Consider the following 23,082-nt stretch of genomic DNA (forward strand, 5'->3'; position numbering starts at 1 on the left):
AAGCCTCAAAATAATACGAAAACAAACCTAAGAGTAAACATTGACTCTTCTGGTGAAACCTAGCTGTGTCATAATTATCTAGACTCTACAGTTAAGTATAAAATAAAATAATTTTAATACATTATAAAGTTGCTCCAAATCTTCAAAATCGTTAACAAATCATAACATTTGGCTTTTAAGAGACCGTTTCTCTTGAATGTGTTGTACAGGTGTGAAACATATCGAATTTTTGTTCAGCTGTTATTGGTAAGCTTTGTTAATTTAAGAAAAAAATAATAATTTCACTCTCATATTAAAACTAGGTAACAATGTTAAATTGCTAATTAAGATCAGCTGAATTCATACACACTTGTAGAACGGAAACGATACATACTGATAGAAATTATGCTTTTTGAGTACATATTTAAAAATTTCAAAATAAAAAAAATTGTTAAAGGGATTTACAGGGATTAATCACCTTGAATAATATTCGACGCCCGATCTACTTCGCGTAATTCCGTAGTAATCGCATCATCATCATCCCTCGCCGGCCACTACCCGTCTACCCATAGATACACTGCAGCATCTACCCATTGGCCATTCAGTTAAATTCTTTCCGTAATTATTCGTGTACCTACATCTTAACTCTATACGTTATATACATTATACACATATTTGACTTATTGACATATAGTTAAAATGTTTATATTATAAATTATTGTGACAATAAAATAAACAAATTAACAAATAATAATGCAGGTGAATTATTATGGATATTGGGTACACAGTACACGCTATAAGTATTAAGTACAAATACACCAATGATATAATATTCTATGGCCATGATAGTGCCATACCATACTTGATATACGTGCCTCAGCCGCTTGTCACCCTACCACCATGATGGGACCGAACCCCGGTGTCCAATGTCCATAGAGGTATAATGTACTATGGAATATAGTAATAAAACCTCGTGCGGATCTGCGGCGGCGGCAGTGAGACGCCGGGACCACACACGTGGTCACCTCTCCACCCGTCCGACCACCACTACCACCACCCATCTCGTCACCGCCGCAGTACCGCACCATCAAGGCATCGAACCGTTTGCCGGTAGCCACTCGCCAGTTGCCGGCCCGCCATTATCGTGTATTTTTGTGCGGGGTAATCCTTGTAGTATTATTATTCTATACTCACTCTTGGCGCGCGCCGTAACGTTGTTTTAATTTTATAATATTTTACTCGTTCGTCACCGTCCGTCAGTCGGTCGGTCGCGTCGCCGGCCGGAAACTCGGAGCCTGCAGATTCTGGCATTTTTTCGCGATCATGATAGAATTCGCCGCGCTTCATTATTACTGTCGTCTAAAAACGCTAAGATTTTGACGGCAGACGTCGTGCGTTTTAGTTTTTCTTGTCTAGACATCAGGACGTCATGTTATAGTGGCTGAAAACGCGTTTCGTACCTTTTCGTATTCATAATTGTTGTCTGGTCTCGTCTCAAATGCTCATTTACTGTGATCACGTGTCATTATTGCTGTACTCGGACGACAAAAACATCGAGACACGATGAAACGTGACCGTGTGACCGCCGCCATAGTCATCCAACTGTTGCTTCTGCTTAGTACGCCACAGGTGTTGTTAGGATTGTCGAAGTCGAAAAGCAAGTTGCAGTACTGCGAGAGGCCGCACTCACGATGCTTGGACATGAACCACTCGTTGTCATGTTTGGGGGTGAAACTGCCTTACACGTCTACCTCAATAGATCTCGTCCCGGATGTCGAAACCCCAGAAGAAGCTCAGGTACATTTTATGTACCATCACCATATAATGAGATATATCTAGTGTGCGGTTAACCATTAAAAGGAGTTGAGTTTATCATAATTACAATTGCTTTTGTTGAAAAACTTCAATCATTTAAATTAAGTCAAAGCTGAGTCATAGCTATATGGTTCATTAATACCATTAGGTTAAGTATTGAGCATTGTAGTTTAAGGACAGAAAAATCCCAGTTAGGTACCTACTAAAAAATTGTAATTTTTGACCGCACACTATACATATATAGAATATACTGTCAATGTGGTTTTTCACCATGATTTAATTATTATTTATAGGAGCGATTGCACTATTGGCAAGGGCTCAAAAAAGTTCCAAAATGTTGGGCGGCTATCCAACCACTGTTGTGTGCATTCTACATGCCTAATTGTGAAAATAGCAGCTTACATTTACCTCCGCAGGTAAAATATGAATAATTTGTACTGGTTAATGTTTGTAGTATTTTGTATCAACAATATACTATTTTTCGTTGTTGATATTGTATATAGATATAACAGGTGTATTTCACATCTCACATGATTAATTGCTAATGTTGTTATTTAACACAGGAAATGTGTAAACTTATTGAAAATCATTGTCAAATTCTCAAAATTGAAAATTCATGGCCTGCAGAATTTAATTGTGAAAATGGCACTCTCTATCCTGCGAAATTATGCAAGGTAAACTGCTTGATTTTATTTATTAATATTCATTCAAGTAAAAATATTGTTATTAAATATTATTATATTAACTTATAAGACATACATACTTGTTTGTTCTTCATAAATATACCCTTATCCACTCCAATATTTTACCAGAATAACTGCATAATTGAAGAAGAAAAAAATGGGGTTAACATGCTTGGTGAATCACCCTGTGTACAAAATACTATAAACTCATTATATCTGTATTGAAATTAGTTTTTTATTATTAATTTGTATTATTTTTTAAATTACATATTTTCCCTATCAATCAATAAATATTAAATGTATTACTTTTTAATAACTGATTTTATAATATTTATTACTCTTATTGAAATTTGCAGAATGATTTGCGAGAGTTGAAGTTTAACTCAACGGCTGGTCGTTGTGAATCTCCACTTGTACAAACATATAGACCTGAAGCTTATCATTATCCTAATTTTGAAGGTTGTGATCTTCAATGTTATGACCCATTGTTTTCTATAGATGAACACCGACAAATACATAATCTTATTGCGTGGACTGCTACAATAGCTGGACTTTGCAATATATTTGCTATTGTAAGTAAATAGTTCAATGATATTTTATAGATACTTTTAACAACTAAATTTTATTTGCAGCTTACGTTCATGATCGAATGGCAATCATTAAATCGATATCCTAACATTGTAATACTCTACATAAATGTATGTTTTTTATTCATATGTTTTGGGTGGTTATCACAATTTTGGTCTGGTGCAAGAGATGATATTGTCTGTAGAAAAAATGGAGCTAGAAAAACATCAGAACCTAGGTAGGCTTAAACTTTAAATTCACCATTATATTAAGTATTTAAAAATGATTATTTTCCTTTATTAGCGATGAAGATCTTTCGTGTGTTATAAATTTTGTTTTCTCATACTATTTCTTAATTGCTGCATTTATTTGGTTTGTTATTTTTACATACTCTCTTCACACAACATTTCAATCTTTTGGTGAGTTATAACTGTTTGAAGTATTTATTTTTTTTGATAATTATTGTGTTTTACAATGTTTTTTTTTATTTTAAGGAAAAATACAAGAAAAGGTTGATAAAAAAGGTGGATATTTTCATTTATTAGCATGGTCTATACCACTAGTGTTTTGTGTTGTTGTGATGGTACTCGGAGAGATTGATGGCGATAGTGTAACTGGCACATGTTTTGTTGGTGTTAATAACAAAATATATAGTATTATATTTGTACTAATACCAGTTTTAATATCTGTCATGATTGGATTATTTTATTTGGTCCGAGTATTATTTGGGCTTTTAGCTTTAAAAAAAGAGAGCACACAAGTAATTTCAAAACAAGCAAAGTCTAAAATTCATTCAGCAGCAATTAAAGTTATAATGTTCATGATATTGATTGTTGTATTTGTTTCATCAATGTTCATGTGTTATATATACGAATACAATAATGATCATCTATGGAAAGATAGTCTTAGAAAATATATTGTGTAAGTATTATTACGATGAAGTGCTTAACTTATAAGTAGAGAGCAGATTTATATGTAAATGCTTATTTTTATTAGAACAAGATATTTAAGATTAAGTAAAAATGTTCACCGTTTTAATCATTCTTTTTAAAATGACACCAATTTTATTTTACATATTTCACTAATTTGTAAATATTTTTAAACATATTTTATCATTCATACGTTTTAAAGCTATATGTTGCAGTAAACAAAAACAGCCATTTATTGGTATATTGTGGTACAGCAAAAAAATTTTCCTTAAAAGATAGTATGCAAATTGTCAAATAAGCGATAGAAAAATTAAGACTCTTAAGCAGATAAATTAGATAATTCATTTTGTTATAGAAAACAATCATTGAAATAATACTGCTAAGAGCAGACAACGTTCTAAAGATTTAGAATAATCGCCTTCAGATATTACATGCTTCAAATATGCTCAGACTACATCAGTTAATGTTAAACGATTGTTTAGAAAACTTTAAAACTATTTTGAGACTTAATAAATTCAATAATTTAAAAGAAGTTGTAATTCTTCAATGCAACATATCATTTTATAATATTTTCTATTCATATCTGATATTTGTATAGTTATATTTAATATATTTTTTTCATAAATGCATTGTACGTATACAGAAATAAAAATGCTTTTCCCCACATATTTTATAAACTTTACTTTCATATTTTTGTATTTTTATTACGTATAAATCTATTCCCTACTAATAAGTATATTTACTATCTATACATATAATTGTTATGTTGGTCAGTGTGTTAAGGTATTTATAATATTTCAGGTGCAAACTTGGTATTATACCAGATACAGATGTAGGAAATTGTCGTATTGAGTTTAGACCAAGTGTATCTAAAAAACAACTTTATATATTAGTGTTATTTGGAAATGCAGTATTAATGTCATTTTGGGTGTGGACTAATCAAATTGGCAATGCTTGGTGCGAGTGTTTAATTCGTTGGTGTGTACTTTTATTGTTATTAATTATTCAATTTTAATTAATTTGATTTTTAGGTTAAAGAAATTGCGGGGTCATGAACAGAAAAACCAAGACTCTTCTAAGTATAATAAACATAAGTTGATTGCTAGCGCTTTTGCTAAAAGACATCAACTTAATAGTAATGATTTTACTGTTACCTTTTCAAAAGAAGATCCGTTTGGTAAATTATTCATAAATGGTTTAAACAATTACACCTTAATCTACAAATTAATTAGTAGTTGTTTTTAAAATATAAAAACGAATAATTTTAAAGTCTTAATTAAATTAAATTAATATTTTATAAATAAGTATTGGGTATACTGATGTATATTTATTGGGTAACATAATATATTTTAACTTTATTTAATTATATTTAAAAGTGACTATATTAAACTATCTTTGTTATTAGAATAAACCATGTTGAGATAATTGGGACCTAATGAGTAAAATATTTTAAACCATCATAAAATGACCCTATAAATCGTTAGGGTTAAATGTTAAATTATACAAAATATGGCATGCAAAAAATAGGATTCATGCAACCATTTACAGAGAGAAAGTTTATATGGAAAACATCAGAGTTTTAAAATAATTTATAAACATTGATGTATATTATATTAATGTATACATACAATTACTGATACTTTTGGGTTTAATGAAATTTAATGTTCAAAATGTTTGTTCTTTTCAGGTTTGGTATTTGGATTAAACAGTAACCTTACAGATAACATTAGTTCCACTTGGGCTGCTGCCTTGCCCAAATTTATACGAAGACGTGGAGCATTAACTGGTGAAGAACATCTATCAATGTCATCTTCATTCGTGCAGTCGGACTCGGAGATTAGTTATAGTATGTGTAGAGTTTCTGTGGAATCTCGTAGTCATTCATTAGATTCTACCATATCAGTAAAAGCATTTGAAATGACTCGTAAAGTACGTCGATTTTCCAAACATGTAAAAAAGAAACATAAAAGAAGTAATAAATTGCTGTGCAAACTACCATCATCTCAGAAAGGAAGCGTCACTTCTCAAGATATAAATCGACAAGTAAGATATAAGTATTTAACACATTATTATACTTTTGGTACTTTCTGGTGTATTGAGAATATCTAGTATCAGAATTTTCGAGTTCTATTGTTATGTCTTATTGGTCACTAGCCTTTTAGACTTCACAGATCACTAAATCCATAACTCTAAATTCTATGAACTACCTAGTTATCTAAAACAAATTTAATCACTTGTTGGTATTTTCAGTTGACGTTGACATTTCCCGAATTTCAAACTGTGTTTCCACGGCCTGATGAAGAGTTACAACCTACTGCTAATTTAGAAAGAAGAACAGCTTCAGCTGGCATTGATGAGAGTATTAAAGAACAGATGAAAACACTGAAGACCGTTTCAATATCATCTTTAAGCATGGTTAATACAAAACTGTTACAGATGAGTCGTAAGGGTTTAACCAGTAGTAATCAATCGGAGCAGTTTATACTAGAAGATTTCACTAAATATGACAGAAGAGGGATGTATAAATCAGTTGCTATTGTGGACACAGATACAAGCACTGACACAGATGAAGAAAAAAAATCTTCCAATAACTCTGATACAGATTAATGTTACGGATATTATTTTTTTACTCAAGTTAGGAATAACCAAAGTTCCTAAAATTCTGGGAGACTTGCTCAATGTTCTAAAACCAAATGCTTTTACAAATATTTTATATAATATTATTTATTTACTATTATTGTGGTCTCCTAAACCTATGTGATTTTTAATGATTGATTTATATTTTTACAAATTTGTATTTTTTATCTTTAAGATTTCAGAATTGTGCAAATTTAAAAATGTATATTAACTTTTAAGTGTACTTCTTCAACAGCAATACTGAAATAAATATTTTTAATTTTATTACGTTCTTTTTTTTTTATTAATTGATTATAATTTTTGATCAAAGACATGACTGAATGCACATCTAAATTTATTGTTGAGTTGACGTCAGAGCTATTTTTGTTTTTATTCTCTGACTCAAGCCCAACTATAGAACAAACATGGCTATGAATCAGCAGGTTATTGCTTATTTATTAATTTTATTATGGTTTTTAGTATTTTTCAAATTTTAATTTTTTCCTCAAGCTATTTTAGTGCACCTTAACTATCATATAGAAAAACCAGACATTTTTTTACTTCACATAATTTGGTTAAAGAAAATAAGAGTAAACATTTTTTTCAGTTGGCAAATACTCTATCTCCCTCTTTCGTCAAAATTATATAACTCCAGCACTGTTATTAGACCAATTAAAATACATTTTACGTTTCATGATAGTAGGTTAATAACCAAATAGTATAATTTCTTTACCTAAAAAAACATACATAATAATAGTAAACTGGATATTTTAGGTCGACAAGTTAAAGAAAATAATTATGTTAAGTTAAGAGAGCACAAGATCAATAAGTTCAAAGTTACAAGTAACAGTTGACAATTCATACATTGAACTCTATAAGTAAGTTAAATATAGAAAAAATATTAACTTAACTCTTACATGATTATTAAATATTTGAACCACATATATACATGCCATATCAATAAATAATTTTAATAATTTAACAAAATATATAACTTTTTTATATCAGATAAACATAAGTCATTTAATATTATGGCCATCTGATCTACTTGGATGTATCTAAGTACAAAATTATTATCCCAAGAAAAATAACAGAAATATTTGCATAGGATTATATTTCTTTTTAATATTAATATTTATTTACAAAACCATAAATACTGAAAATTTTTAAACATTTTAAAGTAAATGAATTATTTTCAAATAAATTGAAAGATGCTAAGTTATTTGAACTAGTTAAGTTATTTCAATGACTATAAATATATACAAATTCAAATCTCGTAATCCGACTTTCCTTCACGACTCGAAAGGGCTTGCTTCCTGAATTCCCCCTGGGATGGTTGACTATTTCAACTCTTGGGTGGTTTGGGGGCCAACGGAGGGATCCGCAGTACAATTGAATGTAGGGACCGGCAAGGCGCAGGGTGCGACTACTAGTTACCTATACCATTGATTAAATACAAATGCCTAATAATCAATGCCTATACTTAAACTTTTTCACTAAGGATTAGGTCGTTCAAGTGTCTATCACTAACGCAGTTCTGAGTTACCTATAATAGTTATTTACTATGTGATTGCTTTTTACCGCTTTCTGAGCCCAGAGTCGAGGACAAACACAAAAAAAGAACATCAATATAAAACCAAACATTCGTCGTTCGGCAAAGAATCTAAATTAAAATATAATATATTTATTGAATTGAACACCAATTAGTGGTTAAAGTTAAAAATCCTATTTAGCGATAGCCTATTTGTAACTTGATTATCAATAATAATAATTTTGTTGAACTTCGACCACAGAATTCTGTGCCTCGACTGTTTCTTTAATTATTAAGATAACACTATATTTTCAACTTCGAGAGGACCTTTGCTGCCAATAATGAATAAATATTACATCTAGATTGTAGATAATTATTATAATTTATAATTTTATAAAGTATAAATCAGTTAAGCTAACTATCTACAAATCGCATCACGATTTACAAATACAAGATTTTTTCACACCGCATATAGGTACAAAATGTAATAGTTAAATTAAAACAGCGAACAAGAATTTAATAGTCGTGAAATGTTATCGAGACAAAGTTATACGCATACGCATATAGGTACCTAATACCTATAGCACAATATAGATTAATCTATTCCGTGCCTATAGTATTACAGTTAGTGTAATAGTATTTTTTTTTTTTTTTTATTTTTAGAAGAAAATATACAATCTATATCTTAGACATAATAAGTATATGTGCGATAAGGGAAACAAAGAATAGGGTGATATAAATAAATTTGAGGAAAGAAGCCACCCACTGATGACACTTTCGTCTAGGTTTAATCATATGCGATTTAGTTATATGTTAGTATTTATATTATATAATAAATATAATATATTTAGTTATATCTTATTATTATTAGTTAAATAAAAAATCTCTGCACCATTTCCGTTTAAGTCGCCTTGGAGGGCTACCTGGGATAGTGAGGGAAGATAAGTTTTTAATGAGTGTTTTTTAATGAGAGGATAGACGATTATGAAATTTTTTATAAAAACGTTTAGCTTCTTCGTGAATAGTATTTAAGTTGCAATCTAAATGTAGGGTATGGTTTGATATATATGGAGGTGCAATAGTATATTATATTTTAGTATGTATATTTTATGTATTTAGTGGTACCACAGACTGCGTGGGTACCTGTTGGCTGTTTTATACGTTTATAGCATAGAGTATAAAATAGTAATAATACTATATAGTTTATACTAATAATTAGTACAACGAGTAATATTACTACTAAGTAATAACCAATAAATTAAAATGTACCGTTTTGAACCATACGTTATTAGTCATGCATACGTTCAACATTATCCGTATTCCGAGTTTCTACCCACGGAACAACATTACAACAATATTAAAGTTGGAATACTCATGCTGGGTTCCACGAACAAATTATTAATTTAACGGGCCAAAAAAATGTAATACGCCGCCAATCGGCAATCATGGGCTGCTAAACCATGCTTAAGGGATCATTAGCTCACTATTGTTTCGTTAAAATATGTCTAGTGATTGTTCATGCAACCCGGCATCGACAGAAGAAATATACAAGTATAATTTATTCCTCATTCCTCATTCACCAGTCACCACATATCTGTGTTCACTGTTGATCATATTATGATGTGCACACAGAATAATATTCTGTGATGTGCATGCGTTATTGCGTTGATAACAAATTAATTGATAAGCAAATGATAAGACATCCCAAATCACGGTCTTGAAGCAATATCTTGACGCCTCAATAAAAATAATATTATGCTAATATGCTATTACGATGTTGTAGAAAACTGAACGTTTTTTGAATTAATTTATTATAAGTTTATTGTTATACATTAGAATTAAGTAAACCACTTGTATTTGTTCATTAAATGAGATTGTTACTCTTACTTGTTTCAACCTACCATTTTTCGAGGTAAGTCAAATGATTTATTCCAATACAAAAAATGATAAATGAGCTACAAAAATATTCTTATCTTATTGATCACACCTCTTCTATTATGTAACAGCCCAATACCGATCAATAATGGTGGACCAGTGTACATGACTTAATAACTATTGAGTTAATATTTGTTCAAAATTACATTTTTTAAGTTTACTAATAAGCCATAATTTGTCCAAAAATATTAATAATTATTTTAATTTTATTTTTAGTACACTAGTTGCTTAGTAATGGCGTTAGATTTGAATCAAATACCTGCCTTGCCAGCAAAAACTACATTTGTTTTACACCTCATATTAATCACTTGGTAAGTATGAATTTATTTCAATAATTTAATTTGTTCCCTTAACCTAACGTGTCTTACTTATATTGAAGGGGTGTTCAAGGACGATGGAGTCCAGATTCTTATATCTTTTATAATATAATGTTTATGGGTTGCGTGTTGTGGGCAATGCATCAAGCAGAAAATGAAAAACCAGCTCAGCTAGTAAGTTAATTTGATTAATTGTATAGGAACTATTTATGTAATTGCATTTTTTTGGAAAATAAATTACTGTAATATGTTACAATTATTAAGTGATGCTAATAATAAAAATAAATAAAAATATTATTTGTATGTATGATATAAGCAACTTAAATTATATTATTATTAAATGCGAAATTTGACCAAATCAAAGTATTAACTGCATTATACAGATAGTTTAAATTTAATTTATCTGCTTATAATATAAAAGCATTAGATATTTTTATTTCACGATCATTAGAAATCCTAAAATTTGTTTTTTAAACTATTGATATTCGCGAAAATCATTATGATAATTGATAGTATTGTTATACGCGCGATTGCATAGCTACATAATATATTCATTTTAGATAATTAGATTCAGAGTGAAACAAGGAACGCGTTAGTTTCACATTTATTTTTGTGTACGTTTACAGCAATAGGTATTTAGTACAGAAAAACTGTTATGTAGTACCTTTGTTGTTGGAACTATTTATCTAGTTTATCATTTTGAGATTTACCTAACATTTTTTGGATTTTCTTCATTGTTACCTTGATGTATTTGAAAGTAACAAAAACCATCAATATTTTTTTTTAAGATATATCAACGAGCTTTATTTTTACTGAGTTCTGATCAGAATAGTTTTTCAAACAATAAAATATGATAATTAATAATTATTTAAATTAAGTATTTTATAACTCATAACATACCACCTACTTTGACATGATGAGTGAAGCAATACAAGTACTTAAAACTTGGTATCTATATCCGTCTTGTATAGCAATTGTTTAGTACAGTATTAGTTAGTTTATGTTTAAGTAAACTTACTTTACCATTGCATTATTAGTTTAAACTTTATTACCTATATATATATATTTTCTTTTACATTGTCTTAACCATAATGTATGTTTGTATTTTCAGGCTATTTCTGTAAACCTTGCAACAGTATGTTTAGATATTGTTACCATTTATTGTTATTTTCCCTCCTCATTTTGTAAGTAAATGATTAATGATAAGTAAGCTAAGGTACTAATAATAAAAAATTTTTTTTTTCGTCACAGGGTTGTCGGAAATATTCAGTGTTATTTGTGCCATGGCAAATTTGGTCCTGCGTTTTGTAACACTATCAATTCTTAGTCGAATGTGTATAGACAGCAGTAATGGAGTCTCTGATGGCATACCACCTCCCCTACAAAATTATATAAGTAAGAAGTGTTTTTACAGTATCGTTACAAAATATATTTTTCATGTTATTAATAGAATATTATGTTTTTTTAAGGTAGAGGAACTGCTAATCCACAATCATATGAAGACATTGATCAGCCCCCACAACAACAACAAGCTCCAAGCAATGCCCCTTTTTTTACACCTTACCGTTAAAGACTTCAAAATTATTCTAATACAATTTATATTATGTTAATTGTTCTAACATGATGTTTGAAAACCGTTGTACACTACGGAAAAAGTCTCATTATTGTGTCATAACTTAAATTAGTTATTTTACTAAAAAAAAAATGAATTATTTTTATTTATTGTAATTTATAAATTTATAAAAAATATTTTATGATATAAAAATGTATATTTTAAGTATATAAAGTAATCAAAATATTCTTAGTTAAGAAATATATATTTGATACTGTGCTAAATTGCACAATCTAATAGATTTGGTTGTAATGTGTACCAGTATCAATACTCTGGTCCTTAAAATGTTCTGTAGATTCTAAATTTATTCTTTTGACCATAACCTTCAAATACAAAATAAAAACATAATATTATTATTTAAAATATTAAAAAGCAATAAGATCTAATTCTTAGCCAAGTGCATAAAAAGCCAAAGTGTTGTGTGCCAAAATAAGTTTGAAATTAATGAAAAAGTGGTACTGACTTCGATTCACATTTCTTAAGTAGCCTCAAATATTTTTATTAAAGTAAGGTTAGTTTAGGTAATTCTGTATTATAAATTGTTATAACATATCATTTGCAGCCTTAGTAACCAATGTTACAAACTCAGCAGAAATAAATCTAAGTAGGTAATACTAAAAATAAATTGTTACATTCTGTCCGACTTGAAGAAAATTTTCAACTGTTAAGAGGAGTCACAAGTATACATGCATTAGTTTAAATATAAAATGAACAAAGCTTTGAATGTGTTATGGACCCTGAAAATACGTAATTTATTATTCATGACATTTTCAAAAACAGAATATTAAGTATTTGTTTTAAATTTAAGCTAAGTCCTGTTTAGTTGAATCATAAAGATGACAATCTCAGTGAGTCTTGTAAATTAAAAAGAATACAAGTGTATATATGTCAATAAAATTTTATTGGTTGTGTCAAAAATCATCAAAATTTAATAGAAGACCATTGATATATCAACAATATATGATATAGTTACTAAAGCAGTTGAAAATATTATATAAATACAGTTATTTTTTACAGACATTTTAAGTTCAAATTTGGACGAAATTACATATTAGCAAAAAGAATAACGATTATTGTCATATTGTAATAATTTGGTTCCAAAACAGCCTAATTTTACACAAGTATATTTTATATTTTTTCCAGTATCACTGATAATTTAAGAATAATATTAATTAAACTTACTGCCTACCATATTCATAAGTTATAACAATATAAAATAGGTATAATAGACTGACATACAGTCTACGCTCAGAATCGTTTATCGCATACAATTATATTATATCATTGACTTCAAATTTAAAACCATCTATTACAGCAACCTTCTAGACACCTAATGTACATCAAAGCGACATCCACTTACCCATATTTTATTTATATAGTTTTTTTTTCTTTATTAGAATACTTACATTGAAAAACTATAAGTATGCTTGCCATCCATGATATATCAGTGCTAAGTTATTCGGGTCTCTGGCTTTTTGTATGAGCAAATTAACCTGCCCATTAACACTGGCTGCAGCGGTTTCAGCCTGTTCCATTCCACATAATTTAATACGTACTCTGTTGAGTGCTCTTTCGGCTAGTTTATTTACTTCAGTTGCTGAAATAAATGATTGATAAAAATCAGTAACTAGTTAATACATTTTATTTTTTTACTTACTATCATTAATGCTAGAATTTTTGATTGTTGATTGATTTTGAAGTTTAGTAGCTTTTTTTCCTGTTAATGTCCATTGATAAGTTGGGTCATATAATAAGACTTCGATAACTGTAACAATTACATCTTGGTTTTGACGTAAAACAGACATAGTCTTTTCACAACACCTTTTTTATAAACACATACATATTAGATACTTATAGTAAAAATAATTAAAAAATGTATTCATTATTTATACTTTCGAAAAGTTCCTTCTATGCCACAGATGCCCATACCATCAACAATATCCCTTGACAGTCTAAATGGAACAGTTTCTGGTGTAGTCAATAAAGTTCCTTGTTCAAATGCAACCCCTAATTTTCAATAACATTATGAATATTATTATTCCAACTCATATAATAGAATAATATTTATAAGTTTTTGGACATACCGAAATCAATATGAATGAGTTCTGCAGTAATGTTATCAATCAATATGTTTTGAAAATGGCGGTCACCTAGACCTAATATGTATCCTACCATAGAAGTAGTAGCAACACTATACAAATATAATACATTGAGTTATTACTTATTATATATTAGATTGTCAAATTGTAATTTTAAAATAAACTATTACTGTGCTAATAATAGTATCAATATGGATAAGAATACTGGAACGCCTACTAGACACCAAAAAGCGGTCAGTTGGATAAAATATGCTTACAGTATTATGGCTTTAACTATTGGCTGTCATGATGTGACCGCCGAACGGTTGTTTGCTCTATGTTGCAGATATAGGGGTTACGCGCTCCAGTATTCTTATCCATCTTAATGGCTATTAAAGTATTAAAAATATAATACATTTTAAGCCATGTTACTTACCTATGTATATAGGCTTGTCTTCTTTCAAACCAAATTGAAGGCGATAAGAATTTCTCAAAGAAGTAATATCGAAATACTGGTTTTAATTTCTTACAAATGTCCAAATATTTTTGTTGTCTATTAAATTCACTATCTCTTTTTGACTGAGAATTCTGAATTAAAACAATGTATATAGACATATAGTAAATGTTAATTGTATATTAATAAAAGTATTATAATACTAATACTGAATAAATGTTATTACAGAAAAAGAAAAAGTTAAGTCCAGTAAATAATTTGTTAGCTAATTTTGAACAAGCTAAAGTGTAAGTGTAATATTCCTTTCAATCATTCAATTGGAGAAAAAGCAAAATTAAAAATAAATATTTATACAAATAATTTATATAGTATTTTTAATTACAATAATAAAAAAAATACTACACTATATTATTTCTTTAGATAATTGTTGATAATTTAATTCAAATTCTCATGATTTGCTTTAAAATTAAAATATTATATAAAGTTTGCATACACATTTTCGTATGTTATGAGCAAGTAAAATAGAGACAACACATGAGGCAACAATGTTCTCTGAAACTTACAGCAATGAATAATATTACATGTAGAACTCATGGGTAGGAGGTCAAAGAAACAAATAATTATTGTACAGTCATAGGGTCATAAGTAGGGCACGGATGTTATTGCATTTGCAATTTTTTTTCTATTATTCCAATTCATTGCTAAGTAAGTCTTAAACATGTTATGTGTAAGTACGAATTAAATACTAAAATTTTTAATCTCAATTTTTAAATTGTATTCATGTAATTTTACTTTGGTTTATTTATTGGCTTTAAATCAAAGAACGTTTGAAGAAGAAAATTTTAAATAAACACTTATATTCCAATTCAATGTAAAAATATATATTTTTTTTTTTGTAAGATTGAAATGTTATTTGAGAAAAGTGAAAGATGAAAATAAATGTGAGATGATTTTTTATGAAATATTTACCATAATAAATACTTAGAAACTGTAAGGTAAAAAAAAAAATCAATCAATAAAGAATTAATTAAAATATTTATAATAAAACATTATTATTTTTTAGTGCAATACACACTGTAATCAATTTTACTAGTTTTTTAATACTCGAACATCCTTGCTCTAGTAATAAGCCTATCAAATTTTTGTTTTATAAACACAAATAACACATCAACAAGTAACAATTAATAGATAAATATTTATAAAAAATAATAACAATAAAATTATTTGTAATTCATACATACTCTAAGAATATTTCTAGCCTCTGCTGGTATCATGTCTTCTGGCCTATATTTTTGATGGGCACCTATAATCGAATCTATTCCTGTTAGGTAGTTAGCCATAGACATAGTATTTACACACCATTCGGCAATTCCACTCTGTTGTGAAAATGGGATCACCTATAAATTGAAAATGCTTGGAAAAAAGTCTTAATTAAAGCAATATTATTTAATACTTTATAAGTTCTTATGGTCAGTTTCCTCTTAGCTGTAGATTTATTAGAATTTAGTAATTTATTCATTAATACAAATACTTGTTGCATAATTGCATCTTGATGCATGTCTTCGTTACCCTAAAACATTATTATACATTGTTTTTGTTTCAAAAACATATTTATGGAAATATACAAATAGGTATTTACATCACCTTTAATAAAAGCGATCTTAGAATACCATCAGAACACAAACAATCAATTTTTTTTGGTTCATGCATTCCACCACAATTTAAAAATGAACTTTTGAATCTGACAATACCTATAAGTATAAAGTAATATATTTCAAGACAAATACTAATAGAATATCCTGCATTAACTATACAATTGTGATAGTAAGTATACTAGGTATGAGTATAATTAATATAAAAATAATAATTTATAACTTAAACTTGAATCGAGCCTAATTGAGGTCCGACAAGTGTTCATAGGTAGCTCTTCAATAACATATTGTTGCTTTTGGTAATAACCCTGAGATGCCATTCATTAATAATGTTGGTATAGTTTTTGGGAATATGTCCTTTTGTAATAAAAGAATATCAGCTACTATTGTTTTATGTAGATTTTGAATGTTTACAAATTATAATCAAAATTATTTATTGAATAAGTTTCATTTCATATCAAAATTGTGTGTAAGGAAATCAATCATTTAAATTAGATATTAGTGGTACGAGTTATATGAGAAATTATTTATTTATTTTTCATTATATAAAAACACCAAACAGCAGTTACGAAGAGGAACAAATATAACTGAAAATCTAAATACACCAATATAGTATGAACCATATCAATTTAAAATGACAGGATTTATATGTTTTGAGAATTCAGTGAAAGCGGTGGTTATGGGTAATAAAATAGCTCTATGAGGTCATTTGACGGGGATATAATCTATTTGAGGCCTGAGAGTAGAATAAGAGGAAATTCTAAAATACTTTTTCTAGAACATTTGCAGCATTCAGAGAACCATTTTTAAGGAAACTAATTAACTCCTGGTCAGCTTTAAAGTGTCCTGAATATATATTATTTTTGTATTTCTTGTAACTGTTTTATATAAAATAAATATTTACTTACTTATAATATTTGGATAATCACCAAATTTGTTTAGTGGCAATGTTGCTGCAGGATACATATACAACCCCGAGTTTTGTATTTTCATTAGAGGTTGCTCATTGGGAATTGAAATACCTACAACCGTAGTGAAATTTATAACAAACATATTTACCTTTAAGTTTAATATTATTTGAAATAGTTAAATCTTACGTTGACCATGTGAACAAGAAAACTTTGTATAAGCTAATTGTATGAAAGCTTCATATAATTTTTCAGTATTTATAACAATAGAACTAATGTTTGTATCTCTTTTCCAATTTGACATTAAACGTTTAGCAGCTAATACTCTAGACTAAATATTAAAACATATAAAGAAAATTATAATGTGACTACTGAGTATAACATACTTCTTCTTCCTCATTAAAAGGCGGGCCATTTTCAATAAACTTATGATCTATATTTGTATTTGCGACAGCATAGACAATTGGGATGGTTTGATATGGGTGGTCCTTTGCACAACGATCTGTAGTAAACAACAAATGTATACTTAAAACCAAACTAAATAACAAATAAATTATATAAACTGTATACTTATGATTATTTCCAAAGATTTATGAAAAGAGGATCCACTTTCATATGTGGAACTTAAATGAGCAACCAATTGAGGAAGAACCAAGATAAATTTATACGAAGGATTTTTTTTAAACTCTTGATCAACAATATCATTTATTTCATTGTTTTCTTTATTTTCTAACCATAGCGATACAATTCTATAGATAGGAAGTTTGTTTTCATCATCTAATGTCATCAATTGCAAATAGTTTCTAAATTTAAGCAATACAATCATTAATATTATGAAATACACTTATAATTATGTATTAATAACTAAATTAAATTAATATTTAATTTTTGTGTTTTAATAAATGAATAAGTAATGTAATAAATATAATTAGTTTCAGTTATACAATAACTTAAATATAATGTTATTTGAATTATGTATATTCTTGGTTTATCTAAAATACCTGAAAAAACTAGACTATTTTTTATGTTAATAAAATTATTGTGATAAAATGTAATACTTTTAAAATAATATTATCGTAACATTTAATTGTATTGTATGATATAGTTTAAAATTATTCAAGTAATATTATAGTTGTATAACATATCTGTATTCTGTACCCTACTCACGCCACCGCTACAGACTTCAATGCAGTGTTTTTTAACACTTTTGATATCACGGAACACAAAACAAATATATTGTTCTTATGTGGAACCCCTATGAAAATTATCTTTAAAAAAGTATAAATCAATAATGATAGATGATGTAGATGTACCTTTCGCGGAACCCCTAAGTGAGATCCCACACAGGTTAAGAAACACTGCTTTAGTGAGTAGACCAACTTTGTAATATTGCATGTTATCTCATTTGTACACATTTTTTTTTATTGGTAAATAAATAAATAATAATAAAATAATAATATATATATATATTAAATATTAATGTTTCAATCACATTTAGAAGGTACTAAATCAATACATTTAGAGAATGTTAAAATTGTCTATAGTTTAAATTTAAAATGTCTGTTATTGATTTAGGGTATGGCTAAGTGGCTTTGTGCTTTAGAATTTAACTGTGAAAAAAACCAAGCAGAAAACAGAAATAAGGATCAGGTCCACCTCTATTAGAAACATAAGATTAAAAAAATCAATGTACCGAGGGTTATTCATATAATGTTAGTCAATTAATATTTAAAAAACTATTAACATTTAAAAAAAAATATTTTTTCTTACATAATTTTTAGTATAGAATAAACATTTTTTATCATTGTTTATCTTTATCATTTTTTTTTTTACTTTTTTTTAATTTCCAATTCCAAAGTAGTTTATGAACAAGAAGCAGGGTTGGGAATTTTAAAGCATTTACATACTTTTTAGAAAATGCTTTACAGATAATTTTGCATTTTGACTAATCTTTTAATCAAAATTGATTCTATTCTTTAAAATACTTTCTTAATCATAATTTATGTAAAGTTGAATAATGGTTTAATATATTTTACAGTAGATATATGGTAAACATAAGGATGATCTATGCGTAGAGAAGGTAATTTCTGTAAATTGACTAAAAAAATAATTCACTTCAATACATGAGGGTTTCGATAAATTTCCAAAGATTCTAATTCTAATTTTAGACATTAGCAAATATAAAGAAAAATTCAACAGAATGTGAATGATTTCATTCATATTTGAGACTTCTTTTTGCATATTGCCGCATATTTTGATAAAATTCAATATGTATTAATTATTAAAGTGAAAATGTATGCATAATACTGCATATTTAATGGTTATTGCGTATTTCTGTGTATTTTGTTAAAATTTAAAATGTTATGCATATTGAAGTGAAATTTAAAAAATAAATGTATAAAATAATATTTTTTTCAACATAAAGTTTAATGATACATTTTGTAAGCACTAAGAGATTATTCATTTTAATATTATTAAAAAAACATTTTTACCATTTAACATAATTAAAAGCTTTTTCCTTGCATATTTGTACGATTTTAACGGCTAATTACATGGCACATTTTGACAGTTTTTAGTGCATAAAAATCTGCGCTCTAGATATGAGTTGTAACTTATAAGTTATAACTAATAAACTGCTTATCGATTAAAATATTTTAAATAATGTTGTTTCGGAATATGAATTAAAAATTTGTCTTGTCTTTCAAAAGAGTAAAAACTTAAAATTGATGATAAAATATTTTCCCCCAAAAATGTTGTTTAGTAATGACTTAAAATTATAATAAAGAAATATTTTTAAAAGTATTAGTTTCTTCTGAAATAAAGAATGTTATATATTAAAATGAATCATACAGTATAATACTTGTTAAGAATTAAATTTTAATGTTTGAAATATTTTTTTAATAATGTGCAAATTTTACATTATTATTTATGAATTTTGTTTTTATAAAAAATAAAATAAAAATGATGGTAAATCAATTTATGTTTGCATAAAATTTTCATGCATTCAATAGATATTTTGTGATTCAAATCAGTTGGTTGACTACATTGAGTACTAAATAATTTTTTTATTATAAAGTGCATTATTCATATTACTTACTGAAGTGTTAGTTTCAAATATTTATTCTTCTCCTCGTTTTTGTTACTTATATATGTCTTATCAATTGTACTTTGAGAAATCAAATAAACACCAGCTCTACATTTTTCTTTGTTATTGGTCGCAGTTCCTAATTTAACCAATTCATTTCCTTTAATTGTAATGTCTTCCACTTCAAGTATACGTTTTTGAAAATCTTCTGTTTTTATATATTTGTATAATTGTTGATATAATGTATCCGTGAACTGAGATAAATGTTTATAAGCATCTGACAGTACTTTTTTACAATCTAATCCAAACTCTTCTTTATTAGAGGATTCCAATTCTAATCTTCTGATAGACTAAGTACACATTATTTATTTATAATTAAAAGTGTAGACAGATAAACATATGATAAACAATTACAATGTTATTAAAAAATAAATCTTAAATTAAATATGTAGAAACAGTATTAAGAATAGCATAAGGATGTATTGGAGAATCACATAATTCTTAAATGTTGCATATTTAATTTTAAAATTTCCAAAATTGAATTAAATTGCAAAAAATTTTAAAATTTGAATGACAATTAATGGCATATTTGATTAATTAAAATATTGTATTTAACATTCAAATGTGAAAAATACAAAAAAATGCCTTGTATATAGTTGAAATAACACATAAACATGTTAGGAGGACTTCACACCTGCATGTGTTATCTTCATCTTACAAATGGACAACTTGTGTATTAATAAAACAACATAATATGTGGATACAATGTTCTCTTAATATTCACAAATACACATTTAAATATAATTATTACCTAGTATTGTACATAATATATATTAAATCTATGCCATATAGTCACAGACATATATACTGGTAAATAATATTTGTGGGGTTTAATGAGGAAATGTACTTCTACGAGAAATTATAACATATTGAACATTGTTAACACCTAGAAATTTTAAGTTAAATATATTTTGTTTCATAGGCATATTGTTGAAGTAGGATTTTTGGTACAGTAACAAAAAGCATCTATAAATATGTTTCCATATATGTTTTTACAAGTAAAAAATAAGTGTTAAATTTATGCAGGACCTATACTATTAAGATTTTACTGTGAATTTTTTTTACCTGAACAATTGAACAGTTATATCTATTAGGTAATCTAACTTTTTAAATACAAAGAACATATTGTACCTTTTGGAAATATTTTTTTATAATATCATTTGATGTTTCTGATTTTGTCTCTTCCATCCAAGAACCATAAAGTTGTAATGCTAATGAATGTAAGAAAGGATAATCATAATTTTCAAGTTCTTCCACAACACATTTTAATAAAACTCTGAAAAATTAATCATTTAAATGTTAATATTATATTAAAATGTATAGTCGAGATAATAACATTTTACCTTGCCATATGACAGTCATTTCTTTTCCATAAAAGTCTAGACTCCTCAACCTTTGCCCATAAGATGGTATGTTTCTGATAAATGTTTGAAGTAGCAACTGTTGCTAAATGTCTTCCAGATTCTTGTAGCCAATCGTTTTGTTGAGCTAGCTCTGCTATTTTCATTCTTAACATGCCTGATCTATTACCACCATCAAAATCCAATAACTTACAACGCTGAGAAAGTATTTTATTGATATTTTCAAAATCATTTGTTCTTAAAGTTTTATGATTTAACCAGTTGTAAAATAATTTTTTTTTATCTGGCGTAGTGATAAAATCATCAAGGTCCTTTAAGGATTATTGTTATAAAATAAAGCAATTATTATTAATTATTAAATCTAATTGTATTACTAGATTTACTTACTTCAATTATTTTAAGTTTGGCTAATGGAGAATAAATTGTTGCTATCGATTCTAGACTTGCACAATGTAGAGACTCAATAACTACTAATCTAGCTTCATTAATCAAAGGAATCGCTCTATCTAAATTATTCAGATGCACATGTCGTAAAGCATGATAATGCAATGATTCAAAAGACTTGTCACCACAATCTGGTAAATCCCATTTATTTAATTGCCAACAATAGTCATATTTTAAACTATCATTGTTGGAAGCCATAATGTGAGCAACATTTTGTAATCCAGAGTTTGAAAATGCTTCTAAATAATCTAAATTACAAAAGACATTTATTAAACAGTCTCATGAATATATTTTTGCTCAAAACTAAGTTTACACTATAGTTGTTAATTACCATTGGAAATGACTCCTGTGGTCTGCTGTAAATCGCAATTCTCCATAACACGATCCCATTTCCTAAGTTGTTGATAGTATTGTGTACGAGAAGCAAGATTTAGTAAATAACTTGAGCCACAACCTTCAATTGCATCAGAATCGCCAATACTTTTATAAGACTAAATATATTTCATTATTGAATTATTTATTTTGAAGTAAAAATTTATTTAAATAAAGAAAAAATTGTTAAGATGCAAATTACATGTACATTTATATAGCACCTAAATTTTACAATTCAACTTTTAGGCTAAATTATGCAGCATGAAAATCAATAAAATATTGTCAACTTTTATATAATTAAACAGTTAGGTACCTAATAATAATTTTATATCCCAATACACACAAATTAGATACTGTGACACTAAATGTTTAAAATGCTGTATAGATTCGGAGTGGCTGTATTGGTTACAGACATTTCAAGTTCACACATTTTCTCAAATCGGATATTTAAACAAAAAATAGCAATTTCATTTATATTGATGTAATTTAAAAAAAATTAAAACCCTGAATATCAATATTTTTCGTAACTCTATGATGTAAGTTACGCAGGGTAATTTATTATCCCACTAATTTTAAACTATGTTCTAATATTATTTTGGGTTTAAAAGTGGTGGGATTTATCTAGTGTCTAATTATATGTCATTAAAGTTAGTAAAAAATATGAAATATAATTTTTAAATTAGT

General features: G+C 27.5%; 3 protein-coding genes across 5 annotated transcripts in view; 2 read left to right on the forward strand and 1 right to left on the reverse strand.

Moving 5' to 3' along the window:
* The first annotated feature begins 1,057 nt into the window (after positions 1 to 1,057).
* On the forward strand, positions 1,058 to 6,828 carry LOC111043138 (protein smoothened). Of its 2 annotated transcripts, none has more exons than XM_022327995.1 (11): positions 1,058 to 1,776; positions 2,088 to 2,210; positions 2,358 to 2,468; positions 2,834 to 3,049; positions 3,110 to 3,282; positions 3,348 to 3,463; positions 3,539 to 3,965; positions 4,775 to 4,930; positions 5,005 to 5,150; positions 5,661 to 6,016; positions 6,224 to 6,828. In XM_022327995.1, the coding sequence occupies exons 1-11, from the start codon at positions 1,543 to 1,545 to the stop codon at positions 6,578 to 6,580; spliced, it is 2,415 nt and encodes an 804-aa protein (XP_022183687.1). In that variant the 5' UTR covers positions 1,058 to 1,542; the 3' UTR covers positions 6,581 to 6,828. The 2 variants fall into 2 exon arrangements, with proteins under 2 accessions (XP_022183687.1, XP_022183686.1); XM_022327994.1 differs by having other exon boundaries at positions 1,543 to 1,776; positions 4,775 to 4,951; positions 6,224 to 6,827.
* Positions 6,829 to 9,799: 2,971 nt separating this feature from the next.
* LOC111043185 lies at positions 9,800 to 12,090 on the forward strand. Of its 2 annotated transcripts, none has more exons than XM_022328082.1 (6): positions 9,800 to 10,032; positions 10,272 to 10,366; positions 10,435 to 10,546; positions 11,484 to 11,556; positions 11,624 to 11,767; positions 11,842 to 12,090. In XM_022328082.1, the coding sequence occupies exons 2-6, from the start codon at positions 10,290 to 10,292 to the stop codon at positions 11,940 to 11,942; spliced, it is 507 nt and encodes a 168-aa protein (XP_022183774.1). In that variant the 5' UTR covers positions 9,800 to 10,032; positions 10,272 to 10,289; the 3' UTR covers positions 11,943 to 12,090. The 2 variants fall into 2 exon arrangements, with proteins under 2 accessions (XP_022183774.1, XP_022183775.1); XM_022328083.1 differs by lacking the exon at positions 9,800 to 10,032 and adding an exon at positions 10,083 to 10,179 and having other exon boundaries at positions 11,842 to 11,993.
* A 164-nt stretch (positions 12,091 to 12,254) lies between these two features.
* Positions 12,255 to 23,082, reverse strand: part of LOC111043179 (serine-protein kinase ATM) — a 31,850-nt gene continuing 21,022 nt past the window's right edge. The window contains exons 35-52 of the mRNA XM_022328074.1: positions 22,358 to 22,517; positions 21,970 to 22,274; positions 21,565 to 21,893; positions 21,353 to 21,497; positions 20,174 to 20,511; positions 17,647 to 17,879; positions 17,463 to 17,578; positions 17,266 to 17,407; positions 17,077 to 17,190; positions 16,161 to 16,267; positions 15,970 to 16,086; positions 15,758 to 15,913; positions 14,499 to 14,650; positions 14,069 to 14,175; positions 13,877 to 13,991; positions 13,642 to 13,805; positions 13,391 to 13,581; positions 12,255 to 12,307 (exon numbers count right to left, since the gene is read on the reverse strand). Of these exons, the coding sequence (XP_022183766.1) occupies positions 13,400 to 13,581; positions 13,642 to 13,805; positions 13,877 to 13,991; positions 14,069 to 14,175; positions 14,499 to 14,650; positions 15,758 to 15,913; positions 15,970 to 16,086; positions 16,161 to 16,267; positions 17,077 to 17,190; positions 17,266 to 17,407; positions 17,463 to 17,578; positions 17,647 to 17,879; positions 20,174 to 20,511; positions 21,353 to 21,497; positions 21,565 to 21,893; positions 21,970 to 22,274; positions 22,358 to 22,517 (2,982 nt within the window). The 3' untranslated portion in view covers positions 12,255 to 12,307; positions 13,391 to 13,399. The remainder of the gene's footprint in view (positions 12,308 to 13,390; positions 13,582 to 13,641; positions 13,806 to 13,876; positions 13,992 to 14,068; positions 14,176 to 14,498; positions 14,651 to 15,757; positions 15,914 to 15,969; positions 16,087 to 16,160; positions 16,268 to 17,076; positions 17,191 to 17,265; positions 17,408 to 17,462; positions 17,579 to 17,646; positions 17,880 to 20,173; positions 20,512 to 21,352; positions 21,498 to 21,564; positions 21,894 to 21,969; positions 22,275 to 22,357; positions 22,518 to 23,082) is intronic.

Source organism: Myzus persicae, unplaced genomic scaffold (assembly GCF_001856785.1).
Source record: "Myzus persicae strain clone G006 unplaced genomic scaffold, MPER_G0061.0, whole genome shotgun sequence".
Classification (NCBI taxonomy): Eukaryota; Metazoa; Arthropoda; class Insecta; order Hemiptera; family Aphididae; genus Myzus; species Myzus persicae.

Bases quoted from the DNA above. Each gene is read 5' to 3' on its own strand.
- LOC111043185 (XM_022328082.1), top strand. From the start codon at position 10,290: ATGGCGTTAGATTTGAATCAAATACCTGCCTTGCCAGCAAAAACTACA. The intron at 11,557-11,623 runs GTAAGTAAATGA...TTTTCGTCACAG, and splicing joins TTATTTTCCCTCCTCATTTT to GGTTGTCGGAAATATTCAGT. The intron at 11,768-11,841 runs GTAAGAAGTGTT...TGTTTTTTTAAG, and splicing joins TCCCCTACAAAATTATATAA to GTAGAGGAACTGCTAATCCA.
- LOC111043138 (XM_022327994.1), top strand. From the start codon at position 1,543: ATGAAACGTGACCGTGTGACCGCCGCCATAGTCATCCAACTGTTGCTT. The intron at 2,469-2,833 runs GTAAACTGCTTG...TGAAATTTGCAG, and splicing joins ATCCTGCGAAATTATGCAAG to AATGATTTGCGAGAGTTGAA. The intron at 4,952-5,004 runs GTGTGTACTTTT...TTTGATTTTTAG, and splicing joins TGCGAGTGTTTAATTCGTTG to GTTAAAGAAATTGCGGGGTC.